Source organism: Callithrix jacchus, chromosome 2, assembly GCF_049354715.1.
Source record: "Callithrix jacchus isolate 240 chromosome 2, calJac240_pri, whole genome shotgun sequence".
Taxonomy (NCBI): Eukaryota; Metazoa; Chordata; class Mammalia; order Primates; family Cebidae; genus Callithrix; species Callithrix jacchus.
In genome coordinates, this window is record NC_133503.1 from 67386265 (window position 1) to 67409948 (window position 23684).

The window sequence follows — 23684 nt, forward strand, 5'->3', positions numbered from 1 at the left end:
ACAAGCCATGCCACTCTGGACCTTGGTTTTCTCAGCTATGAAATGGGATATGTACCTGACTACAGAGGGTATAATTGAGATTGGAGACTATGTATGAAAAGCAAACCCCCAGAGTAGAGTCTGGCAGTTAGAAGGCCAGCTCAGTCACTGGCAGCTACTTAGATAGCAGGGTTGTGGACTGAAACTCAAGAAAAACTGGTGATGGTGATCAGAGCAAGTACTCCAGAAATAGCAGGGATGATGGGTTATCCTGGGTTCACCTTGAATGCACCAGGTCCCAGACTTATCAGTAGCACCTTGGCTGAGAAGGAGGGAGGGCAACTTGGGTGCCCTTGGTATGCAGTTGAGTCCCTGGACTGTTCTATTCTTTGGATTATACCAGATGGTATTTGGGGGAGGATGGCCAGGAAAGATGCTGACATGGGCCTGGGTCTGAAGTGAGGGCCAGGATGAACTGTGAAGAGTGATAGGAGCCTCATAATTAGAGGGTCCTATCTATTTATCATTGTATTGTTTATTTATTTTTTTTTTTGAGACGGAGTTTTGCTCCTGTTACCCAGGCTGGAGTGCAATGGCACAATCTCAGCTCACCACAACCTCTGCCTCCTGGGTTCAAGCAATTCTCCTGCCTCAGCCTCTCGAGTAGCTGGTACTACAGGTGTGTGCCACCAAGCCCAGCTAATTTTTGTATTTTTATTAGAGATGGGGTTTCACCTTGTTGACCAGGATGGTCTCGATCTCTTGACCTTGTGATCCACTCACCTCAGCCTCCCAAAGTGCTGGGAAAGATTTATTAAACTATACACTCAGCCTAAAACAAAATGATATTTGCTTGTGCAATATTTTTATAAATAAGACTAATTCAATATTGTTGGTTTAATGAAAACAGTTTTATCTTCTGAATTATCAAAAAAAACCCCATGTATTCAAAATTCTTAGTTAGATGAACACCTGATATTCACAGGCTATAAAAATCATTAACAGGGCCGGGCACCGTGGCTCATGCCTGTAATCCCAGCACTTCAGGAGGCCTAGGTGGCAGATTACAAGGTCAAGAGTTTGAGTCCCGCATGGACAACATGGTGAAACCCTGTCTTTACTAAAAATACAGAAATTAGCCTGGTGTGGTGGCACACGCCTGTAATCTCAGCTACTCGGGAGGCTGTGGCAGGAGAATCGCTTGAACTCAGGAACCAAAGGTTATGGTGAACTGATTACCATTACACTGCAGTCTGGGTGACAAAGTGAGACTGTCTCAAAAAATAAAAATGAAAATAAATTGATAACAGAAAAATAAATTAAAATGACAACTAGCTTTGTTTAACATCTCAGTTCTCATAAGTAATGTAGGTAAACTGTTACAAATAGATAAAATGGATAAAAATAAATGGGATAAATGCTTGCAAATAAACTTTTCATTAAATTTGAAATCTCAAAGTTGTTACCTTAAAGAATAGATACTCACAAAATGTCTGGGTCATTTCCAAATAAGATTTTTAAAAAATATGTTATAGGAAAACATATTTATAAAAATTATAAAATGGTTCTCATTTATAAAATACTGATAAATGACAGACAATTCAAGATTTCTTGTTCCCTAGGTTTTCACTAAAATTTAAGGTAATTAAGGGTTAAAATTCTAATGAATATATATTTATGTACATAGAGTGTATTTTTAATAAGAAAAATTATAAGAAAGGCATAAAGTGTGTTTTCTGTTGAGAAAAATAATAATTATATCTAATTCAGATGTTATTCAAAGGTTGTTTCAAAATATGGGACAGGATAGAAAGAAACCAGTAAGTAAGAGATAGGTATGAGAAGCAAGTTATAAATATGAAGATGTATTTTTGGTGAGAAAGATTAAAACAAGAGAATAATTTTGTGTGAGAAATATTATATGGTAATTTTTTGTCATAAAGTAAAATGACTAGTTATTTAAAAAACAGGAAGTATAGAACACAGCAGAAAATCTAAGCATGTCATCAATGCTCTGATAAAGCCATAATAAGATCTGTGGAAAATGTGTGTTAATAGGTTGGCTATAATTAGTCGGAAAGTTATTTATAAGTCTTTCTAAAGATTGAGCTCTGATAGTTAAAAATACACTAATATAAAACTTTAAAAAATGATTCCCACATTAGAACAAGGTTTTCCTGAAGTATTCATTTGCTCTTAGTAAAACTGCAAGAGGTTTTAATTTTGTTTTTTTTCAGACAGTCTTGCTCTGTCACACAGGTTGCAGTGCAGCGGTGCAATCTTGGCTCACTGCAAACTCCACCTCCCAGGTTCAAGTGATTCTCCTGCCTCAACCACCCAAGTAGCTGGGATTACAGATATGCACCACTACGCCTGACTAATTTTTTGTATTTTTAATGGAAACAAGTTTTCACCATGTGGACCAGGCTAGTCTATAACTCCTGACCTCAAGCAATCCACCTTCTTTGGCCTCCCAAAGTGCTGGGATTACAGGCGTGAGCCACTGCACCCAGCTTGATTTTCAATTCTGAAATCTGTATCTTTAACAGTCATTTCCTAGACTATAGACAATTTCCATTTTTTCCTGAGATCCAATTAATTTCTCTTGTTTCAGGTTGGAAATGCTGTCCTTTTTCATTCGAAATTGTGTTTTCCTTTTTCTTTCTGAAACTTCTCTTGCTTATAACCCAGAACTTCTACTTTTGCTGTACCTCACGACATGTGATTTACAGGTCATACATCATTGCCTTCTGCTTTTTCTTTCCTTAAAAACATATATTTTTGTTTCACTGAGTTGATAACTTTAATTCAACCTTTTCATCACCTTCTGTAACTTCCTTCCTTCAGTTCTAACTCTGCTGTTGTGCCATGATGCTAACATGTTTGTATTGAAGGTCGAGAAAAGCAATGCTCTCCTCCAGTATGATTTAATTTTGTACTCTTGGCTTTTCTTAGTATGATTGAATTGTTCCATGTAACCAGGAAACCTCACATACTGTTACTTAAGGTCATGCATTCTCCTGCTCAAGGTATTAGTTTTCTAGTTTATATTCCTTTATAACATATTGTACACTCATGACCCTAGACACACTCTTTCTGTGTCTGATTAAATTCCAGCAACCCGACGTCCAGGTTATCTAAATAGTCTTCCCCTAAGGAAACACAGTCACACTGCAGGGTTTTTTGTTTGTTCATTTTTTGTTTTGTTTTTACCTTTTTGGTAACTGGGATAAAAACAAAATAGATATTTTACATTTTATCAAAATAATTCCTGCACTGTTTTATTAGGTTTTTGATTATTTAAGAAAACTGACATTAAAAGGGTTGAGGATTTTACATCCATGTAGTTTTCTTTATTGGTTTTTAAGTCTTTTGATTACCACTAAGGTTAAATGAATAACTGCTATTTAACGGTAATTGGTAATTTTGTTTTGATTAAGTGTTTTGAAATTTTTGACACCTTTGGCAAGTTTTTCAAGATCAATGTCCCAAATTAAGTCATTCTGATCTAAAATTAATTTTGAGATTCTCCAGTTGTTCCTCTGGAGAACCTCAAAGAATATATATCTCATCTTACAGAGATATTGAATGAGACTTACTTGGTGAAATGCATGAGAGGTCTTGTCAAGTCATAAGTGATACTAGATCTTCCTTCAGTTACATTTATGAATATGATATCAATGTTCCAAAAATTATATGTCATAAAACACAACATGCTATCAGTCATAATTTGTATTGTTAGGTTAAATCTTTTCTAAAATTATGTTTGTATGGATATTCTAAAGATTGTATGAAATCTATAAAAGTCTGATGGTCCTGATGTAACTCTATCAGTCATGATTCTGGTTGATATCTTAAAATGCTGTATGTGACGGCATGTAATAACTAAATTTCCAAGTTAATTGAGAACTTTAATCACATTTTTAACCAATGGTTATTCTAAGCTTTTGTCATCCACAGTTATTGTTTTGAATTCTTCTCTAAAAACATTTGCAGCAGCTGTAGTCCAAAATTGCTTTTCAGAGAAAAGATTCCAAGAAGTACTCTTGAACATAGAGCTCTGATAACTGAAAGGACAATAAACTAAATAAAAATTGTTAGAACTTGAATAAAGAAGCTGATGGGGTTATGAAACTGCTAATCAAGATAAACCAGGCCGGGTGCGGTGGCTCAGGCCTGTAATCCCAGTGCTTTGGGAGGCCAAGGCGGGTAGATCATGAGGTCAGGAGTTGAGGACCTGCCTAGCCAAGATGGTAAAACCTTGTCTCTACCCAAAACACAAAAATTAGCTGAGTGTGGTGGTAGGTACCTGTAACCCCAGCTACTCAGGAGGCTGAGGCAGAGAATTTGCTTGAACGTGGGAGGCGGAAGTTGCAGTGAGCCAAGATTGTGCCACTGCACACCAGCCTGGGTGACAGAGCGAGACTCTGTCTCAAAAAAAAAGATCAACCAAAACAAAACCTTAATTACATAAAATTAATTAATAAAGGTAACATTTTATGGCATATTTAAATATTATTGGTTCTCTACTTAAATGCTTTGTTTTCCAAATTTAAGAAATGTTTCTCTCATAATCCATCTACAGTTTACAACAATTTGGTAAAATATACTTTTATGACTCAAGATGGAAAAAGCCTTTGTTTCTTCTTCCCACTTGCTTCATCTAAAACTTGGAAACTATCTATGAGTATTTTTATTTTTATTTATGTGCGTTCAGTAAAAATCTGCTCTCTCTTTATAAACAGGATACAATTGAGAACACTGGCTATATTACCAAGGCTTTCACTGAAATGTCAAATTTTAAAATGTCCGTAAAGTACTTGGTTTCCAGAGTTCCTTCCCCATCTTACAGTGAGTGAGTAAATACTGTCACTTCCTGGCATACCTAAGAACCTGAAGACTGTGTGTAAAATCTAAAGCTGGCCTTAGTTTGGCTTCCTACCCTCAAGATGTTTTAAGTTTAAGATTCCTATATGATTAATTTGGAGGGAAAAGTGATGTTTCTACAGAAAAACTAGAATGCACCTATTATTAGTTTGTAGCCCTGTGCATTGTTTTCAAATTCTGGTTATCTACCTGCAGAGTGGATTCTTCCCTAAGTTCTCCTAATTTCTTTCAATATTGGGTTACAAGTCTCCAACTAAAACAAAAGCTACTTTATTCCTAAAGCCCATAAGCTGAAATGAGATGAATTTTAAGCCGAAAGTTTATTAAACCACCCAATGTAATGACCAAAAACATTGAAACTGCCAATCAGGAAAAAAGTTGATGTTTTCACACCGTAGACAGCTTTTCCCAAGAAATCAGAATAAGACTTCATATCATAATGAGACTTTTACATTTTAATGTTACTTTTTCCACTTGGCATGAAAATGGTCTAATTGAAATTTCACAATCAATAGTTTCTGCTAGCAACTTAACAGAACCCAACAGAACAAAATCTGTAGTGCTAATTGGTTAAATAAGAAAATGTCTGTGCTGATGCTAATACTCCATGCTGTACTTGGATAAATTGTATCTGAGAAAGTTGAAACCCATATACACAAAATTAGAAAACAGGCCACATGGTTACAACAGGTCTCATCTAATATCCTATGGTCATTTGATTTATTTAATTGATTAAGTTGAGGTTCACGGCTCAAAACCATTATACAAATGGGAATGACATTACCCTTAATTTTACTTTGTATTTCCCCTTTTCAGGTTGCACCTGTTACTTTTTAAATTTCTGCTGAAGTACTACTCCTAACAAAATAATGCTGGCCCAGTACTTTAAGAAAATAACAAAAGACTTTGGAACAGACAAAATTGAACTAAATAATGGACTCTAGGTAGACTTAGCCTGAGAGCCACTCTTTTCGAACCCTTGTTGCTCAAATGTGGCTAAATGGATTTTGTTTTTGAGACGGAGTCTTGTCTGTCACCCAGGCTGGAGTGCAGTGGCACCATCTCGGCTCACTGCAACCTCTGCCTCCCATGTTCTAGCCATTCTCCTGCCTCAGCCTCCTGAGTAGCTGAGATTACAGGCACCTGCCACCATGCCTGGCTAATTTTTGTATATTTCATAGAGATGGGGTTTTGCCATGTTAGCCAGGCTGGTTTCAAACTCCTGACCTCAGATGATCTGCCCTCCTTGGCCTCCCAAAGTCCTGGGATTACAGGCATGAGCCACTGTGCCTGGCTTGGATTTTGACACTGATTTCTAGTCACCAATCACTCCCTGAAATGTGGGACAAGAAGAACAACCAAGACAGTTTCCTCCCAGCATCAGAGGGCATCAAAACCTAACTACAGGATGATTGATTAGTGATCCTTCCAGAGAAAGATCTTGATCAAAGGAGGACATGTGAAAGTTGTCAGAATCAAAATAGAGTCACTAATGTTAAGGAAAACCTGACAAATAGAGCCACAGAAAGCAATGAAGAGAGAATTCCCACATTCGTGTGCCTTATAACAAAAACTCTCACAAAAGACTGCAAAAATGACAACCGTACACAAAGGCTATAGTGACCTGACACAATAAAGTACTTCTGAAAGGACATCTGCCCAGCAACTGCCTGTCTAACCTTGGACTGATGTCACCCTTGTCATTGATCCATGTAGCCAAGAATAATTATTTCAAAATAGTTTTGTAATACTTCTTATTTTTTTTCTCAGAAAATCTTATTTTTCTTTTGCTTTCTTGAAAATGCACAAGGTTACTATGGTATGTGCATTCCCATCGCAATGTTTTATTCCCAGATAAGTGTCTTTTCTTTTAGAGAGGACCTCTCTGTTTGTGATTTAAATTGACAGTCTGTCTCTGTCTCTGTCTCTGGATCTTTCTTTGTCTTTCTCTGTGTATCTCTTTGTTTCTCTTTCTCTGTGTGTGTCTCTGTCTTGGTCTCACTGTCTGCCTCAGTATCTCTCTCTCTCTCCATGTGTGTCTCTGACTGTTTCTGAATCTCTACTTCTCTCCCTGTCTGCCTCTTTATGTGTGTGTCTGTCTCTATAGCTATCTGTCTCTTTTCATCTCTGTCTCTGTGGGTTTCTATCTGTCTCTGACTCATTCTCTGTCTCTTTTCTGTCTCTCTGTCTGTCTCTGTATTCTTTCTCTCTATCTCTGCCTTTCTCTGTCTCTCTCTCCATCAGCTCTCTTTTCCTCTGTCAGCCCACTCCTACCACCTTCTGAACAGGCCTACTCTATGGGGCAGGTGGAGTAGGCCCTCAGTGGCTCCAAGAATACATTTTACAATACAGAAAAGCAAGCATGAAGCACTTCTCTTTCCCAAAGTCCACAAGTGCATCCTGGGGAAGGATATGGATTGACCCTGCTTGGGATAAACTTTCAACCCTGGACCAATGCTAGTGTCGAAGTGACTCAGGCCTTGCCTGGGACATGGGCCTTCCCTTCTCCCTGTGACCTGGGGTGGGCATATGTCATCCTCCAAAGTAAGATCCTTTAGGGAATGAAGAGGGGTGTGTCAATAATTGAATCAGGACAAAAGACATAGACCAGACTGAGCCAAGCAACCTGGGATGCATCATGGTGATCCTCCTGGTACCAAAAGAAGAGATTCAGAGAAAACAGATAGGGCAAGACCTGCCAAGCCCAACTCACATACTTTAAAAAAAAGTCTAAAATGACCAGTGTGAATTCATGGAAAATAGCATTTTGTTTCCAAATGCAGCATATCTGAAAACATTCATCCTGCATCCTTAACTGGGACAGTGATGTTTCTAGCAAGTGTGTTTCAAATCTCTGGATAATTTCAGCAGTGGGCCACCTGACTTTATAATTCTTTTCCCTGATGCTTGTATTCAGCTACTGTTTGCTCTTCTACAGCTCTCATCAGCTCCAGGATAGCCTGAGGTCCAGCTATGCAGCCCAGGCCTCATGCCACTCTCATATCCCCACTGACAGTGATCCAGGTGCCTTCTGCCAAGCAATTTCAGGAACAGATTTGGAGACGAAACTTTAAGCCTCCTTCTGGAGGTGCTGGAAGATGGAGTGACTTCTCCAGAGCCCTCACCCACTTCTCTGCCCTTCCAGGACGACTTCAATATAGTGAAGAAGATGAAAGCACAGGCTTTGAATCCACTCCATTACTGACAACTATTGCTATTTCCATTGCTACTATTATAGCATAATTTCAGCACTGGATTTGAACTTTCAGAGCAGCTCTTACACTGTCAGAAGACACTTCATCAGCCTTCTACGATAATTATTCATGCTCTGAATCTTCATTACTTTACCAAACAGCCCCTTCCCTTCTTCTTTCCCCTGTTAATTCTGGCTAATTGGAATCATAATGGGTGCCTCCTAGCCCATACCATTCTCTATTCAGCACCCAGACCAGTGAATGCCCCAGAATGCCTGCTGGAGACATTGGCTGTGAACTGGAGAGGGAGCCACAAGCATGCTCTCCCAAGGGAATTGTGAGATCAGTCCTGTGTGTCTCTGCAGTTTCCAAACTGTCATATGAGTCTTAGCTCATTAACACACTTTACTGCATCCCCTAAACTACTTCTCTGCAACTCATCTTTCTCTATGCCTGTCTTGACCTTATTGACAATTTTTCTTTCTCTCCTCTTATAATAATAACACCAGTAGCTGACATTACTCTTTTTCAGATGCTGGCCTAAATGCTTTACATCTTGTTAATAACCCTATAAAGTAACTTAGTTTATTATGTCACTTTGCCGTGGGGAAGCTGATCACAGAGAGCAAAGCAGCTAGGAAAGGTCAGATACCTGGTAGAATGTAACCACAGTCAGGCTAGCCCTAGAGCCAGCCGCTTGACTAGACTGTATTGCCTTCCACTGCAGTGTAGCCTATACATGAATGACAGGGTAACTATATCATTTCAGAATATATGGTACAAAACACTGTGCTTTCTTTTGATCCTTTCAATCCACAGTTACAGACTCCAGATGCTATGCTATGCCTAAACCATATGGTGAGGAGGAAGAAATAACCCCTGCCCCAAGTGGTTCACAGACTAATAGCAAAAACAGACATAAGAAGATAGGAAAATTCTAAATATACAGAAGGGTGATATAAAAGAGATAACTCCAGGAGAAAGGAAAACACAGAAAATTTACTTCGTCCAGTTAAGAATATGTGTTTTAATTAATCTCATACTCTGGTTAATAGTTGCCAGTGATCTCAGGGGAAGAAAATGTTGCTTAATAGCTTAAGCTATTTGCTTAAATGCTTAACAGCATTTCCATTTCTTTGATTCAGAAGATGCAGCATGTTCTTATAAACAATCAAGACCAGTATCATGATTGGATATGCCTTGCCCTGTAGAAAGAGCAAGGCCTTTGGGATCAGACAGAGCAGAGTTTCATCCAGTTCTGCTCCCTTCCAGCTGTGGGATGTTGGATACCATATGTGACCTCTCTAACCCTCACCTTGCTTGTCAATGAAATGGGCACAGTCTTTCACCCATTGAAAGACACATAGGTTGTTTTCAGTGTTTGCCTATTAGGAATAAATCTGCTGTGAACATTTGTGCACAGGCTTTTGTGTAAACATGAATTTCCATTTCTTTGGGGAAAATGCCCAAGTCCACAGTTGCTGGGTTGCATGGTAATGACGTGTTTAATTTTATAAGAAACTGCAAAATTTTGCTCAGAATGGTGGTATTATGTTATACCCCTGTCAGCACTATACAAGTGATCCAGTTGTTTGACATTTTTTGCCATCATTTGGTGTTAGCACTATTCTTCCTTTCAGCCATCATGATAGTATTAGTCTGGGTTCTCCACAGAAATGGAACCAATAGAAAATATATGTCTGAGGCAGGAGAATTGCCTGAACTCAGGAGGCGGAGATTGCGGTGAGCCGAGGTCGCCCCATTGCACTCCAGCCTGGGTAACAAGAGTGAAACTCCATCTCAAAAAAAAAAAAAAAAGAAAAGAAAGAAAAGAAAAGAAAATATATGTCTGTACAAAGTTTGTTATAAGAATCTGGCACACACATTGTAGTTTTAATTTGCATTTCCCTCCTGGCTAATGAAGTTGAATTCATACCATAGATTACTGCTTAGCAATGAGAAGGAACGAACTATTAATGTAAATAGTTCATTGAAGCAACAGCTTAGGTCAATCACCAGAAAATTATGCTCAGTGAAAAACACTAGTTACCAAAGGTTACATGCTATATGATTATAAAACTGCAGTGGTTAATTTGTGTCTCAACTTGACTGGACCATAGGGGTTCCCAGAATTTGGCCAAGCATTGCCCTGGATGTGTCTGTGAGGGTATCTCCTGGATATGGATAACTTTTGAATTAGTAGGCTGAGTCAAACGGATTGCCTTCCAACTGTCAGGGGTGGGGGGGCCTAATCCAGTCAGTTGAGGGCATAAATAGAGCAAAAAGGCTGATGCTCCATCTAGAAGGAGGGAGTTCCTCCTGCCTGACTGCCTGGAGCTGGGATACTAGTTCTTTCCTGCCTTCAGACTTGAGCTAAAAACATTGGCTTTGTCTGGGTCTTGAGTCTGCTTACATTCAGATTAAAACTATATCATCAACTCTCCTGGTTCTCCAGCCTTAGGACTCAAGCTGTAGCTTTGCCATGAGGCCTCCTTTTTCTCTAGCTTGTCAACTGCAGATCTGGGACTTAGCCTCCATAATTGCTTGAGTTAATTTCTTACAATAAAACTTTTTATACATACATATCTCCTATTGGTTATAGTTCTGTGGAGAGCCCCAACTAATACAGTAGCATTTTTGAAATGGCAAAATTACAGAAAGAGAGGACAGATTAGCAGTTGCCAAGAGTTAAGGAGATGAGAGGCAGGAAAGAAGTAGGTATGTCTCTACTAAAAATACAAAAAATTAGCTGGGCATGGTGGCACGTGCCTGTAATCCCAGCTACTCAGGAGGATGAGGCAGGAGAATTGCCTGAACCCAGGAGGCAGAGGTTGCGGAGAGCCGAGATCACGCCATTGCACTCCAGCCTGGCTAACAAGAGTGAAACTCTGTCTCAAAATAAAATAAAATAAAATAAAAATTAAAGAGCAATAGAAGGACTCCTTGTAGTAATGGAGCTATTCTGTATTTTGGGCTGTGAAGGAGGATATGTGAACCTAGACTTGAGATAAAATTGCACAGAACTAAATACACACAAACACACACTCTCACAAATGAGTACAAGTGGAACGGGACAAGTATGTAAAAGATTGGTGTATTGTATTAATATCAATATCCTGATTGTGCTATTGTACCATAGTTTTGCAAGATGCTATTAATGAGGGAAGACTGAGTAAAGAGTGCATGAGATCTCTGTATTATTCTTTTTTTTTTTTTAATTTTTTATTGGATTTTAGGTTTTGGGGTACATGAGCAGAGCATGCAAGACAGTTGCGTAGGAACACACATGGCAGTGTGCTTTTCTTTCCTTCTCCCCTTCACCCACATTTGGCATTTCTCCCCAGGCTATCCCTCCCCACTTCCCCCTCCCACTGGTCTGTATTATTCTTTATGAATTGCACATGAATCTACAATTATTGCAAAATGAAAAGTTTATTTTTAAAATGGGAATAACAATTCTTACATCACAGAGGTAAGTTACAGACGAAGTGGTGCACAGAAAAGCCTCTGGCTTAGGGTATAATACACAGTAGGTAATCACTATTATTTTTTTTAACAGAGACTTCTGGTTAGTGCCACGTCACGTAATAGTTAGTGGAAATGAAAAAAAAAAAAAAAGCTCTGATCATGCCTGAAATAAGAGATAAGTAGATAGAAAGTTAGTTATTAGAAACAGTAGAGTGCCTGGAAAGGTGACACATTGCATTATTTAATTTTAAATATGTACACATATATATAGTTAGGCAATATGTCCACCCAAAGACATGACCTAGAGAATTGGTCATTAACAAACAGCCTACTGCTGTTAATTGAAGATGCCAGTTCTGCTCTGAATCTTTATAAATGTTTAGTTATCTCCAAGCTGTTGAGTAATTTTAAATTCATACATAGGCCCTAGAAATTTTGATGAGTATCTTTGAACAGTGCCGGGTCCATCCCACAGACCCTGGCCGACAGAGGAAATGAGTACTCAGACACGGGTATGCAGTGTAAGAGCAGCTAGGGGACTGCCTGACTCTTGTGGCCAGAGAGCAGCCCTGAGAAGCTTGAGCTGCTTGCTTTTACTCAGTGCAGACACGATGCCAAAAACCTGGAGCAAACACAACTTGTAGGTAGCTAACATTTATTGTTCCCCTTTAGGGGGAATGTCATGCATGAGATCAGTTCCTGGTCAATATAAGTAAACAAGGTAAACTGTTTAAGATAAATTCCTGTACACTCACTTGTACCTACTCCTTGCCCTCTGCCTCAGGGTTATAGAATAGCTCCCTTCAGCTATTTTCCCTGGGGCTCTGCAAAAGCTTCTGACCTTTCAGAAGGTTTGCCCTTTCCCTATAGGTTTCCCAACACTCTGACTGATACCCCATAGAACAGCCCAATTTCTTAAAATCATAGCCTAAACCAGACTGGCATAAAGAAGCCCATGTGGAGTTAATTGCTGTCAACAGGAACAGTGACAGGTTGTTCTGTGTTCATAGTACCTTTGCTATGCCCTCTATTGCCGTGGTCGGAGTGGGGGGCTGGAGGGGAGATTCAACCTCCCTTCACCTCTGCTTTTTCCCTTTGGCTATTTGGCTTCTTTAATAGGCTCCCAAAAGGAGGAAGGGAAGAATCGTCTCCCTTTACTGGGTTTTATATCAGGCATATTGTTTCAGGAGAATGTACCAGTGCCCTGGGCTACTGGTGAAAGAATGGTGAGCAAGGCAGGCTTTCCAATCCAGTATCTCTCACAGTACAGTGAGAACTCAGGATGCAAACTGAGAAGACAGAGGTACCTACAAAGTGTCCTCGACTCGGAACTGAGCAGAGGCCATGCCTGCCAAGGTTCTCCCTTCCTTCTTTCAGCTTCACGCCTGAAACTCCCTAGAGCACAACTTCTGGGCCAGTTTCACAGCTGAGTGACCTGTACAGCCATTCTCAGAAGGACCTTGTGCTTGATTTAATGCTCTGTTGTCACTTTCTTGACATTCTTAATTATTTTATCTTAATAATTTTATCTTTGAACTTACATTTCGTAAGTGAAGTCCAACGGGACAATGAGCAGAGGAGAGAGATGCAGTACATCCGCCCACAGTGCCCCTAGGCCATTTGCATACAGCTTTGAGAAGTTGGCTATGCAGCTTTCCTTACACTCTTACCTTGCACTTGCCTTGAGTCTTGCTAAATGCTCAGCATTGCTGTCCCAGGTATCACAACATCTAAGATTGAGTAAGTGAGGTGCTAAGAGCCCAGAGAGGCTGTGCTTTCCTATCAAACCAGAATTTGTCTCGAGTGCAAAAAGAAGGCAGTGCTGGTTTAAGAAATCAGAATGGCCAAGGAAGCTTATTAGATCTTTTCTTATGGGTATTATTCTCCTGAATTAGCTGATTGTTTGTACTGAAATGGGAAAGATAGGGCAACCCATAGTTCTTTTCTTTTCGATCTTTCCTTACTCCCCGTTAAACCCAAAATAGAGAGTGCTGGAAGAACATGCACATCTGAAAGAGCAAAATAAAAACAGTTGAGTTAGTTTTCTGCAGCGTTTCCACCATCCCCATAAAAATGAAATACATATGCACATGCCAGCCTTGGGATATGAATTGTATAATTTTGGCAGTTCTGTATATGAGTCAAATGCTCTTAGGTTTGAATTTAAAATTGGCATTGCCCAATATAAAATGAATGATCACATACATGCTAATAACTGATAATTTTAACTTCTCTTCATTTATTTATTTAGATATTAAATAGCAAATAAAAACCACCATGACAAGTCAAGAAAGAGACCATGAAGAAGGAAAAAGCTTTGGTTTTGACATTTTTAATAGCATTTTTCTGCTTTTTGAACAAGGGCCCTACCTTTTCATGTTGAACTGGGCTCTGCAAATTACTGGTCCTGGATGGTTTGCCAGACTCATTGGCCTCCCGGAGAACAAGGGTAGACATTAAGTGACTCTTCAGGCTTTGGATACTGGAATCCATTCAGGAGCTATAGTTGGAAAGTTATCCTGCCCAGCATCTTTCACTATTTGATCACCCAGGACACATGGGGAAATTTACTTTACTAGGGAGAAAGTCATCTTTCTTAAGCTTGTGAGTCCTGATAAGCCTATAGAAAAGATGTCTAATTAGGGTATATATGGGGTAGGTGTGAGTGTAAGTGAGTGCGAACAAGTACACATGTGATTCAATTTCACAAGAGTCTGACATATAAAGAGGAATGGCAGGATATTAATTTACAATAAGAAATGGAGTTAGCACGGGCAATAAGAGTTGCATCCTTATTTCCCCCTGAAAGTCATGTTGTAAGAGGAGGCAAGTGAAAGAAGGTGCCCTGATGTATTAAGGTTCTTATTGCAGACCACAAACTCTACTCTAGCCTATTTCAGCAGAACAGAGTTTATAACGGAGTCGTGGCTTGCAGAGAATGCTATGGAACTCAGTCTGCTACTCAACATATCTATTTCGTCTTCTTTTTTTAAGTGGGGGACATATATCTAGAATACATTTTTAAAACCCTCATGTGATTACATGTGACCATGTGACTGGATTCTAGCCACTGGGAAATGAACAGTCACGATGTGCTCCACCCCCAGGCCTGGCCCATAACAGCCACCCATGTGCAGACCCTCATGGTCTTCACTTTAATTAACTCAATGTAGACAACTATAGTAACCTCAGAAGCCATGTGTTGAGGATGCAAGAAGCCTGGGTTCCTAAACAAATGCCTGAAAAGAAAACTACCCACTAACCAGAAACCCTATTTTGAACTTTATGAAAGAGAAAAATATGCTTCTCTTGCATTAGGCCCTTGAGATACTTGGGAGTTTGTGTTACAGCAGCCAGCATTACCCTAATAGAAACTTAGAATTTATAGAAGAGTTGGGGAAGTATGTTTAGATGCTGTAGAGTCAGACACAAGTGCAGCCAAGAGACAGACCCAGTCATACCATGGGACAATTCTAAAGGAAATCCCATCGCCTTGTCTGGTGCTCTTCTGGCGCAATGAGACTTGACCAAAAAGCTCCAAACTTCCCCACCAACAGGCTTGGCACGAGATTTACCCTGCCTGACTGCCACCAGATGCTCATTTCCACCTGCTAACTCTTGCATGAGTGGGTTTTCTTGGTGGGCCCAGGCTGCAGACAGAACTTTAGCTACAAGGAAGTCTGGAAAACATACTTTGTGGCTTCCCTGCCTTGGTGATACGGGAAGACCTGTCAGAGGAGGTTGAATGAGACAATCTGCAGAATCTGCCCTTATGGTAAGGTTAGACCAGAAGAAGTGGAATTAACTGGGTGATTGAACAGTTTTCAGCTTCAAGTTGTGTATTCATCCTCACAGCAACCTGACAAGGGATCACCTGCTTTGGGGTCACTACACCTAACTGTTGAAGGCATCCTGATTTCTGTATTTGCCAGGCTTGAAAGCTGACCAGCCTTCCTTGAGCTTGTTAATATCTTTATTCCTCTTTCCTGGACTTGGAAACACTCTCTATTTTAAAGCCATTATGAGCCCTGAGGTTTATATGACTTACGTGGTTAAAGTTTAGGGAAGGAGGAATTCCATTCATTTACCTTATTCTAGGCCCTTACTAGATTTCTTGAATTTTTCCCATGACCCCCTCTAGGAAAAACACACTTGGAGAAGTGGTGGTCCCACCTATTATCACCTTCAAAGGAGCATCAGAGCAGAAGCTTTCTCGGTAAGGGAATGCAGCAATCACTTTGCTTTACACTGGGGCAGCATGTTTGAGAGCCTGGGCTCTGATGCCAGATTGCTTGGGTTCAAAATCTGTCTCTGCTATTTTTCAGCTGCATGAGCTAGAGTAATTATTCAATCTTTATGGGCTTCAGTTTTCTCTGTAAAATGGGGTTCGTGATAGTGACCCTTTATGGAGTAATGGTGAAGAGTAAATGAGTTAATTTACATGATGGTTTTAGAACAGAGCCTGGCACAAAGGAAGTGACCCATAGGCACTGGCTGTCATGCCAACTCCATGGAGCAAATCTAGTTGTGCTGTTACCCTATTTTCAAATTTATTTTTGCTAGTAATAATCTTGCTTTATGAAATCTTCCTTCCATCCCCTTCCCAAGGTGATTTCACAGAGGTTTCTGCATCCTGGAATATGGTGCTCCTTTTCTGGTTTGTCCATATCACTTCCCCAGGACACACCTCTGATTTTATGATGAGGGCTGTTGGCACACTTGCATACCTCAATTAGAAATTCTAGCACTCAGATTTGTAGGAGACTTTTGAAGTATACATCTGTTTACTACAGTAGAGCTATAGAGAATCAGATGCATTTGAGCCCACACTGTCAAGCTGTTGCAGTTCAGAGAGAACATAAGGAGGTCAAAGAAAGAAAGAAAAAAAATGTGGGAAGGTGCTCAGAGCAGATGGATAGGAATGGCACCCAAGGGCACTAGTCAAGGCTGGCGCGTGAGGTTAAGGCTCTGCTCTTGGTCTGTGCCACAGCTGTGCTGACCTCATGTCACAGGTTCTTGTGAAGGTACTTCTGGTACTAAGAAAGTCAGCAAGGCCAAGTGCATTATGCTTTGGGTTTCCAAGCTCTGCAAACCTGAGCTCAAGTCCTGGCTTGGTCAACCCATAGAATAGGATCTCTGGAAGCTTCCTTCCCCCCATGGAGCCTCAGTTCCCTTCAGCTGTAGAATTGGAATCATGGCATGCATCCCTCAAGGCTATTTTGGGGCTTAGCTGATATAATAGGAACGAAAGCACAAGCATAGTATCTGGCATGTAGTAGGTTTCCTAAAAATGTTATGTAAATTGGACTTTGTATTTTCTATTCTGAAAGAAAAGGAATTCTATTGAAAAGAAAATTGCTCTTCGTAAATCTTGCCTATAGCGGTAATAGAGTGTGTGGTAGGAGGAAGCAAAAGACAAAAAACCTCAAATAGTTTCATCTACAGCTTTTGAATCCTGCAAGTGAACTCTATAATTTGGCTTCTTTCAGCCCTTCTGAGGACTGAAAGCCTTCGAGTGTAGACAGAGCCAAGGATGCCAGCCTCTTCCATTTTGGGCTCTGATTTATCATTCATTGCAGCAAGAGACATCTGCTTGGTGAATTCTTTGAGGGCATGAGAGAAAGACATCTCCTTGAATTCAGCAGATTTTGCAGGCACTCAGATCTCCAAGGGAAATGATTGCAAGGTAGCCGAGTGTGACAGTAGGATTGGCTGTCTGTCTACTGCTGGCCTGTGACCCTAGCAGAGGCGGTGGACCCAGGAGCTGCCCAAGAATCTTTTGCTCACCTTCTCCCAGCCCAGCTCCCTTACTCAGTTTCTGCTGTGAGGACTGGAGCAGCCTATACAGCCCCTTGCTAAGGAAGTTATTGTTATGCACTGAATTATGCCTTTCTACCAGTTCACATGCTGAGTCCTAACTCCCAGTACCTCAGAATGCGACTGCATTTGGAAACGGAATCTTTAAAGAGATAATTTAGCTTCTAGTGGGGTCATTAGGGTGGGTCCTAATCCAATATGTCTAGTATTCCTGTAAGATGAAAAGATTAAGACACAGACAGGTATGTAGAGGAGACCATGTAAAGACAGAGAGAAAACAGCCATCTACAAGACAAGGAGATAGCCCTCAGGAGAAATCAACATATCTCAGACATCCAGCCTCCAGACCAGTGAGAAAACAAATTTCTGTTGTACTTTTTTTTCTTTTTTTTTTTGAGATGGAGTCTCAGTCTCACTATGTTGCCCAGGCTGGAGTGCAGTAGCATGATCTCAGTTCACTGCAACCTCTGCCTCCCAGGTTCAAGAGATTCTCCTGCCTCAGCCTCCAAAGCGGCTGGGATTACATGCGTGCGCCACCATGCCTGGCTAATATTTGTATTTTTAGTAGAGACAGGGTTTCACCATGTTGGTCAGGCTGTTCTCGAGCTCCTGACCTCAAGTGATCACCTGCCTCAGCCTCCCAAAGTGCTGGGATTACAGGCATGAGCCACTGTGCCCAGCCAAGATTACTTTTTTATGGCAGCCCTAGCAAACTAATGTAGTTACCTAATCTCAAACATGTGGTGGATCAAGCTCCCACTCACCTTTTCCATGACACTAAGGAGGCCAGGTCTGAAAATTGTGTCTTGCAAGAACTGGACTTGTTTTATAATACCTACCATTTCCTGCAGCTCTTATTGTTTACTATCCACTGCACACCTCAAGATGGAGTTTATCACAGCACCATTCCCATTGCACTGATGAGGAGACCGAGGCTCAGAGAGAAAACTGGGCTTATCCACAGTCTCAACAAAGAAAACCGCACCTCTATGTTTTGAATAGAGGGCTTCCTCGCTCCCAGTTCATACTTGCTGATCCTGTAGGGAGAGAAAAGGAAGTTGGCTGGTGATCTCCTGCTCCGATACCACCAGCAGGCTCTATCTGTGACCCTCCACTTATCTCAAAGAGAGTTGAACAATTTTCAGAAGAGATGGGGTTTCACCATATTGGCCAGGCCGATCTCGAACTCCAAACCTTAGGTGATCCACCTGTCTCTGTCTCCCAAAGTGCTGGGATTATAGGTGTGAGCCACTGTGCCTGGCCATAGGCATAATGTGTTCTGTTAACTCCACTTTCTTCAGGGAGACAGGACCATTGTTGAGGGAAAGGACTGTGGGTCTCTTACCTTTGCAGCTCCCACAACATCTAACACTGGGCAAGTGATCTATCTAAAGTTTCAGTGTATTTTCCCATTCATTCCTGTGGATGAGAGGTGGGGGTAACATAAAAAGATATTAATCAAGAAGCTGTTTGTGGAAGATAGCATTTGAAGGTGGTGGAGGCATTCATTGTTCAGCAAACATGTGCTAGTCTCCAGGGTTCTCCCAAGAAGCAGACACACACACACACACACACACACACACACTATAAGGAATTGACTCACCTGATTGTAGAAGCTATGTGGTCCCATGACTTGCTGTCTGTAAGCTGCAGACCAAGGAAAGCCAGTGGTATAATTCTAAGACCTGAGAGCCAATCCAGATCTGCGGGCCTGAGACAGAAGCACTGAGGGCAGAAGATCAATGTTCCAGCTCAGTCAGGAAGAGGGAGGATTCAGCCTTTCTTCACCATTTTGTTCTATTCAGACCCTCAACAGATGGCATGATGCCCACACACACTGGGAAGGCCATCAGCTTGACTCAATCCACCAATTCAAATGGTAGTCTCTTTCAGCGACGTTGTCACAGATACATCCAGAAATCATGTTTCACCAGTTATCTGAGCATCCCTTGGCTCAGTCAAATTGACACATAAAACTGTTACACAAGTTCTGTAGACTGGAGGTGAGGGAGATATGCCCCAGCCCTGCAAGGGGACAGGCCTGCTAGAAAAAGACAAACTCATGATCTGACTCTGCTGCTCAGGCTGACTGATAGATAGTGCTTCCTCATTCTTCCCACCTTGCCCCATCTTGCTCCTGCTGTTTATTTGCTCACTGCCAGAGGCTACCTGGTTCTGATAGTACTCACCACCACAAACACATACATATAGCAGGGCTGAGGTTTCCTATAACCCATTTGCAGTCCCTGCAGCAAGGGCAATGGAACAGTACAGAAGCCATCTGCTGAGGAAGGCACCCACTCCCAGGGTAATGCAAAGTGAGGAGTGGTTTTACTCTACCTTCAAGAGTCTGCAAATGTTTTGCAGGGGGGAGCACTTTGAACTGGGTCTTGAGGATAAGTAGGCATTTGTTGGGGTCATGGTGGAGAAGGGTTTTGCCAGGTGAGGATGTGATGAGTGCCCTGGGGTGGCTGGGTACAGAGCAGGTGGGATGACAGAGCTACAGACAGTAAGGGCAGAGAGCAGTAAATAAGCCTCTTTCCATATTGTGCTTAATTAGTTGGTTATTTAGGCTGCTGACATCCATGCAGGGTGAATCATGAGACCATTATAGACTTTTGAATGTAACTGAAACATACAATCTTCCCCAATAAAATGAGTAATTTTAACCGACCTTCCAGTCCCTAAATTGGAATTACTGTATTGTAATTTATTGTATCACTCTCAGGGTAAATGAAAAAAGCTCCCATTGGCAAGATATTTCTCTTGTCTTGAAGGAGACACAAATTTGCAATAGTACGTGGCAAATAATAAAACCATGTAAAAATTTCAAAGCCCAGACTTCACCACTACACAACATATCCATGTAACAAAGCTGCACTTGTGCCCCTAATTCTATGATTTAAAAAAATAAAAATAGAAGAAGATTTCAACGGCTGGGCAATGGACTGAGCTTCCATGCTAAGTGACCCCAAGTGTTATGTGCAAGAAAGATAAGGATCTTCTAAGGGTTTCTAAGTCACTAAATGTTTCAGCTGACAAATGGAAATTTCATATGTTTGCCGGCCACGTAAATGTCTTCTTTTGAGAAGTGTCTGTTTATATCCTTTACCTACTTTTTGATGGGGTTGTTTTTTCTTGTAAATGTGTTTAAATTCCTTGTAGATTCTGGATATTAGACCCTTGTCAGATGGGTGGATTGCAAAGATTTTCTCCCCTTCTGTTCACTCTGATGATAGTTTCTTTTGCTGTGCAGAAGCTCTTTAGTTTAATTAGATCCCGTTTCTGAACTTTGGCCTTTGTTGCAATAGCTTTTGGTATTTTCATCATGAAGTCTTTGCCCATGCCTATGTCCTGAATGGTATTGCCTAGGTTTTCTTCTAGAGTCTTTATGGTTTTGGGTTTTACATTTAAATGTAAAACATTTAATGTCTTTACATATATATACATCAAGTGCATCTTGAGTTAATTTTTGTATAAGGTGTAAGGAAGTGGTTCAGTTTCAGTTTTCTGCATATGGCTAGCCAGTTTTACTAGCACCATTTATTAAATAGGATATCCTTTCCCCATTGCTTGTTTTTGTTGGGGTTGTTGAATATCAGATGATTGTAGGTGTGTGGTATTATTTCTGAGGTCTCTGTTTTGTTCCATTGGCCTATAATTCTGTTTTGGTACTAGTACCATGCTGTTTTGATTACTGTAGACTTGCAGTATAGTCTGAAGTCAGGCAGCATGATACCTCCAGCTTTGTTCTTGTTGCTTAGGATTGTCTTGGCTGGATGGGTCTTCTTTGATTCCTTATGAAATTTAAAGTAGTTTTTTCTACTTCTGTGAATAATTTCAGTGGTAGTTTGATGGGAATAGCATTGAATCTATAAATTACTTTGGGCATTATGGCCATTTTCACAACATCGATTTTTCCTATCCATGAGGATGGACTGTTTTTCCATTTGTTTGTGTCCTCTCTTATTTTCTTGAGCAGTGGTGTGTAGTTCTTGAAGAGGTCCTTCACATCCCTTGTTAGCTATATTCTTAGGTATTTTCATCTCTTTGTGGCTACTGTGAATGGGAGTTCATTCATGATTTAATCTTCTAGTTGTCTATTGTTGGTATAAAGGAATGCTTAGGGACATGGATGAAGCCAGAAGCCATCATCCTCAGCAAACTATCACAGGAAAAAAAACACCAAACACAGCATTTCTCACTCATAAGTGGGAGTTGAACATTGAGAACACATGGACACAGGGAGGGGAGAAACACACATACCAGGGTCTGTTGTCAGGGTGGCAGAAGGGAGGGAAATAGGCGCAGCAAACCACATGGCACACATATACCTACATAACAAACCTGCCTGTTCTGCACATGTATCTTGGAAATTAAAGAGAAAGAGAGAGAGAGGGAGGGAGGGAAGGAAAGAAAGAAAATTTCAGTAATAACAAGCATTTATTGGATTTTTAACATGTACCCCATAGATACTAAACAAGTCTGAATACATTATATTACCACATTTAATCCTGAGATGTTAAAAGTAGGTATTACTGTCTCCATTTTACAGGTGAGAGTGGAGGCTTAGAGAGAAGGCATGACTTGCTCAAGGTCACTGAGCTTGTGAGTGGCCAGCTGGGATTCCAGCCCATGTTGGGCTGACTCAGGGCTCTGCCCTTGCTGCTATCACTTGCACATCATGGGATATTCTTCTTGCATTTGCCCTGATGCCTTTGGCATCTCAGGGCCTTGAGTAACGCCCCAGTTTCCTAACATTTCAAGAGGAGGCTGCTGAAATCAGTCTGAGGGTTAATGCAAAAACTCCCAGTGGCAAGGGACTTTTGCTCTCTTGAAGGAGACACAAGTAATTAGGAGCAATGTAGCCTGTTAAAAAATAGCCTAACTAGAGAGCTGGGGAGGGCACTTCTGAAGCTATTACCACCAGGGTTTCTCCAGATGGGTTGAAAGGCTGCTTGTCTTAGGCAATTTGGATTTGGTTTGCTGTGTGCATGGAGCTGTCAGATAGATTTGCAGGGCTGTGTGCATCCCAGTATTACTTCACATGGCTTCACATGCCTCACGTTGTTTTGTTATTATCTCCTCTCTCTGCTTCTCCTGCTAAAACATGGCTTCTTCAAGGGTAACAAATAGTTCCATCTAATGAAAAGGTGACGCAGTACCATAGCTAAGAGTCAGCACTCTGATGCAAGATAGCCAAGGGTTGGAGCTCAGTTTTTCTGCCCTACAAGCTGCACGGGCTTGGGCATATTCCTCAATCTCTCTGTTCCTCTATTCTTTCTTCTTTAAAGAAATGTGATAATGCCTATGTCATTGTGTTTTCTGATAATTAAATGAATTCAATATAAACAGTTTTTGAAAAATGTTGGGCAAAGAGGAAAACACTTGGTGAACATTTTTAGCTCATACTATCATACTTGTTGCTGTTGGCTCCTAGGGGCAAGCCTTGAGTTAAGCCCCACTGGATGCTGTCTCTATTTCTGGACACTTTAAATCATGTTATTCAACACATCACCTTTGTTATTTAGGTCAGACTGAGTTTTAAATTGCTGTTTACTTAGCCAAAAGCATCTGAAGCAGATGCTGGATGAATAGGGACAGCAATAGATACAGCATTCTGGATTCTTCTTGGACTGAGTGGAGAACTGAGCCCCCTCAATGCCTTCTGTCTGTGGGAGCCAGAGGAGGAGGGCTGTGCCAGCGGCAGGCAGCAGGGAGATGGCCTTCTACCATGACAGGGTGGGTCTTTGCCAGACACTGGCTTTTCATGTCACTACCCGACCATCAGGTAAACTAGCAGCCCATCTTATTTCCATAGCTTGCACGAGGGAAGAGGCCAATGCGCATCCCAGAAATCTCCAATGCCCGATCTCCCTCTTCTTGCTTCTCAGAGTGTTGTCCAATAGACAGACCCTTAACAAACTTCACCATGCACCTTAGGTCTATTTCTGTCAGATATGTGTGGTCATCTTATCTCAGATGATTTCTCCAGTTTAGAAATCACCTTCGGATCTTACCAAAGGTTTTGACCCTGCTGAATCTGTGCATGCTCTATAATGTTTTGGAATCTGGGTGACCACTAGATAGCAGGGTGGATGGCTAGTGGAGTTGTATGAGATATTTGGACTTGTTAGAGCCTTAAGCTCGTTACTTACAAGCCCTCAAGAGAATTCTCCAAAGCAACGAGTAGCAAAACATCGACCAGAAAAAACCTTAAAAGCTTGTTTTCAGAGAGTTGGAAGACCTAGGTTCCAGGCTGTAACTGCTGCACTAGGAGATAAACTACTAAAAACAACATGGACATTTTTAGAAAAGACACCATAGAAAAGTAGCCTC

At 40.9% G+C, this 23684-nt stretch overlaps 1 protein-coding gene across 4 annotated transcripts in view; it reads left to right on the forward strand.

The window, feature by feature from the left end:
- Positions 1–23684, forward strand: part of LOC144581560 (uncharacterized) — a 102938-nt gene that overhangs the window by 58748 nt on the left and 20506 nt on the right. For 2 of the 4 annotated variants that reach the window (XR_013532521.1, XM_078365797.1), the window contains exon 2: positions 15670–15744. Coding sequence is in view for 1 of the 4 variants with exons in the window: in XM_078365797.1 (XP_078221923.1) it covers positions 15670–15744 (75 nt within the window). In the remaining 3 variants the exon portion in view is untranslated. Of the gene's footprint in view, positions 1–5682; positions 23618–23684 lie in introns of those variants that run through there. The other 2 variants (XR_013532522.1, XR_013532520.1) reach the window with 2 other exon arrangements.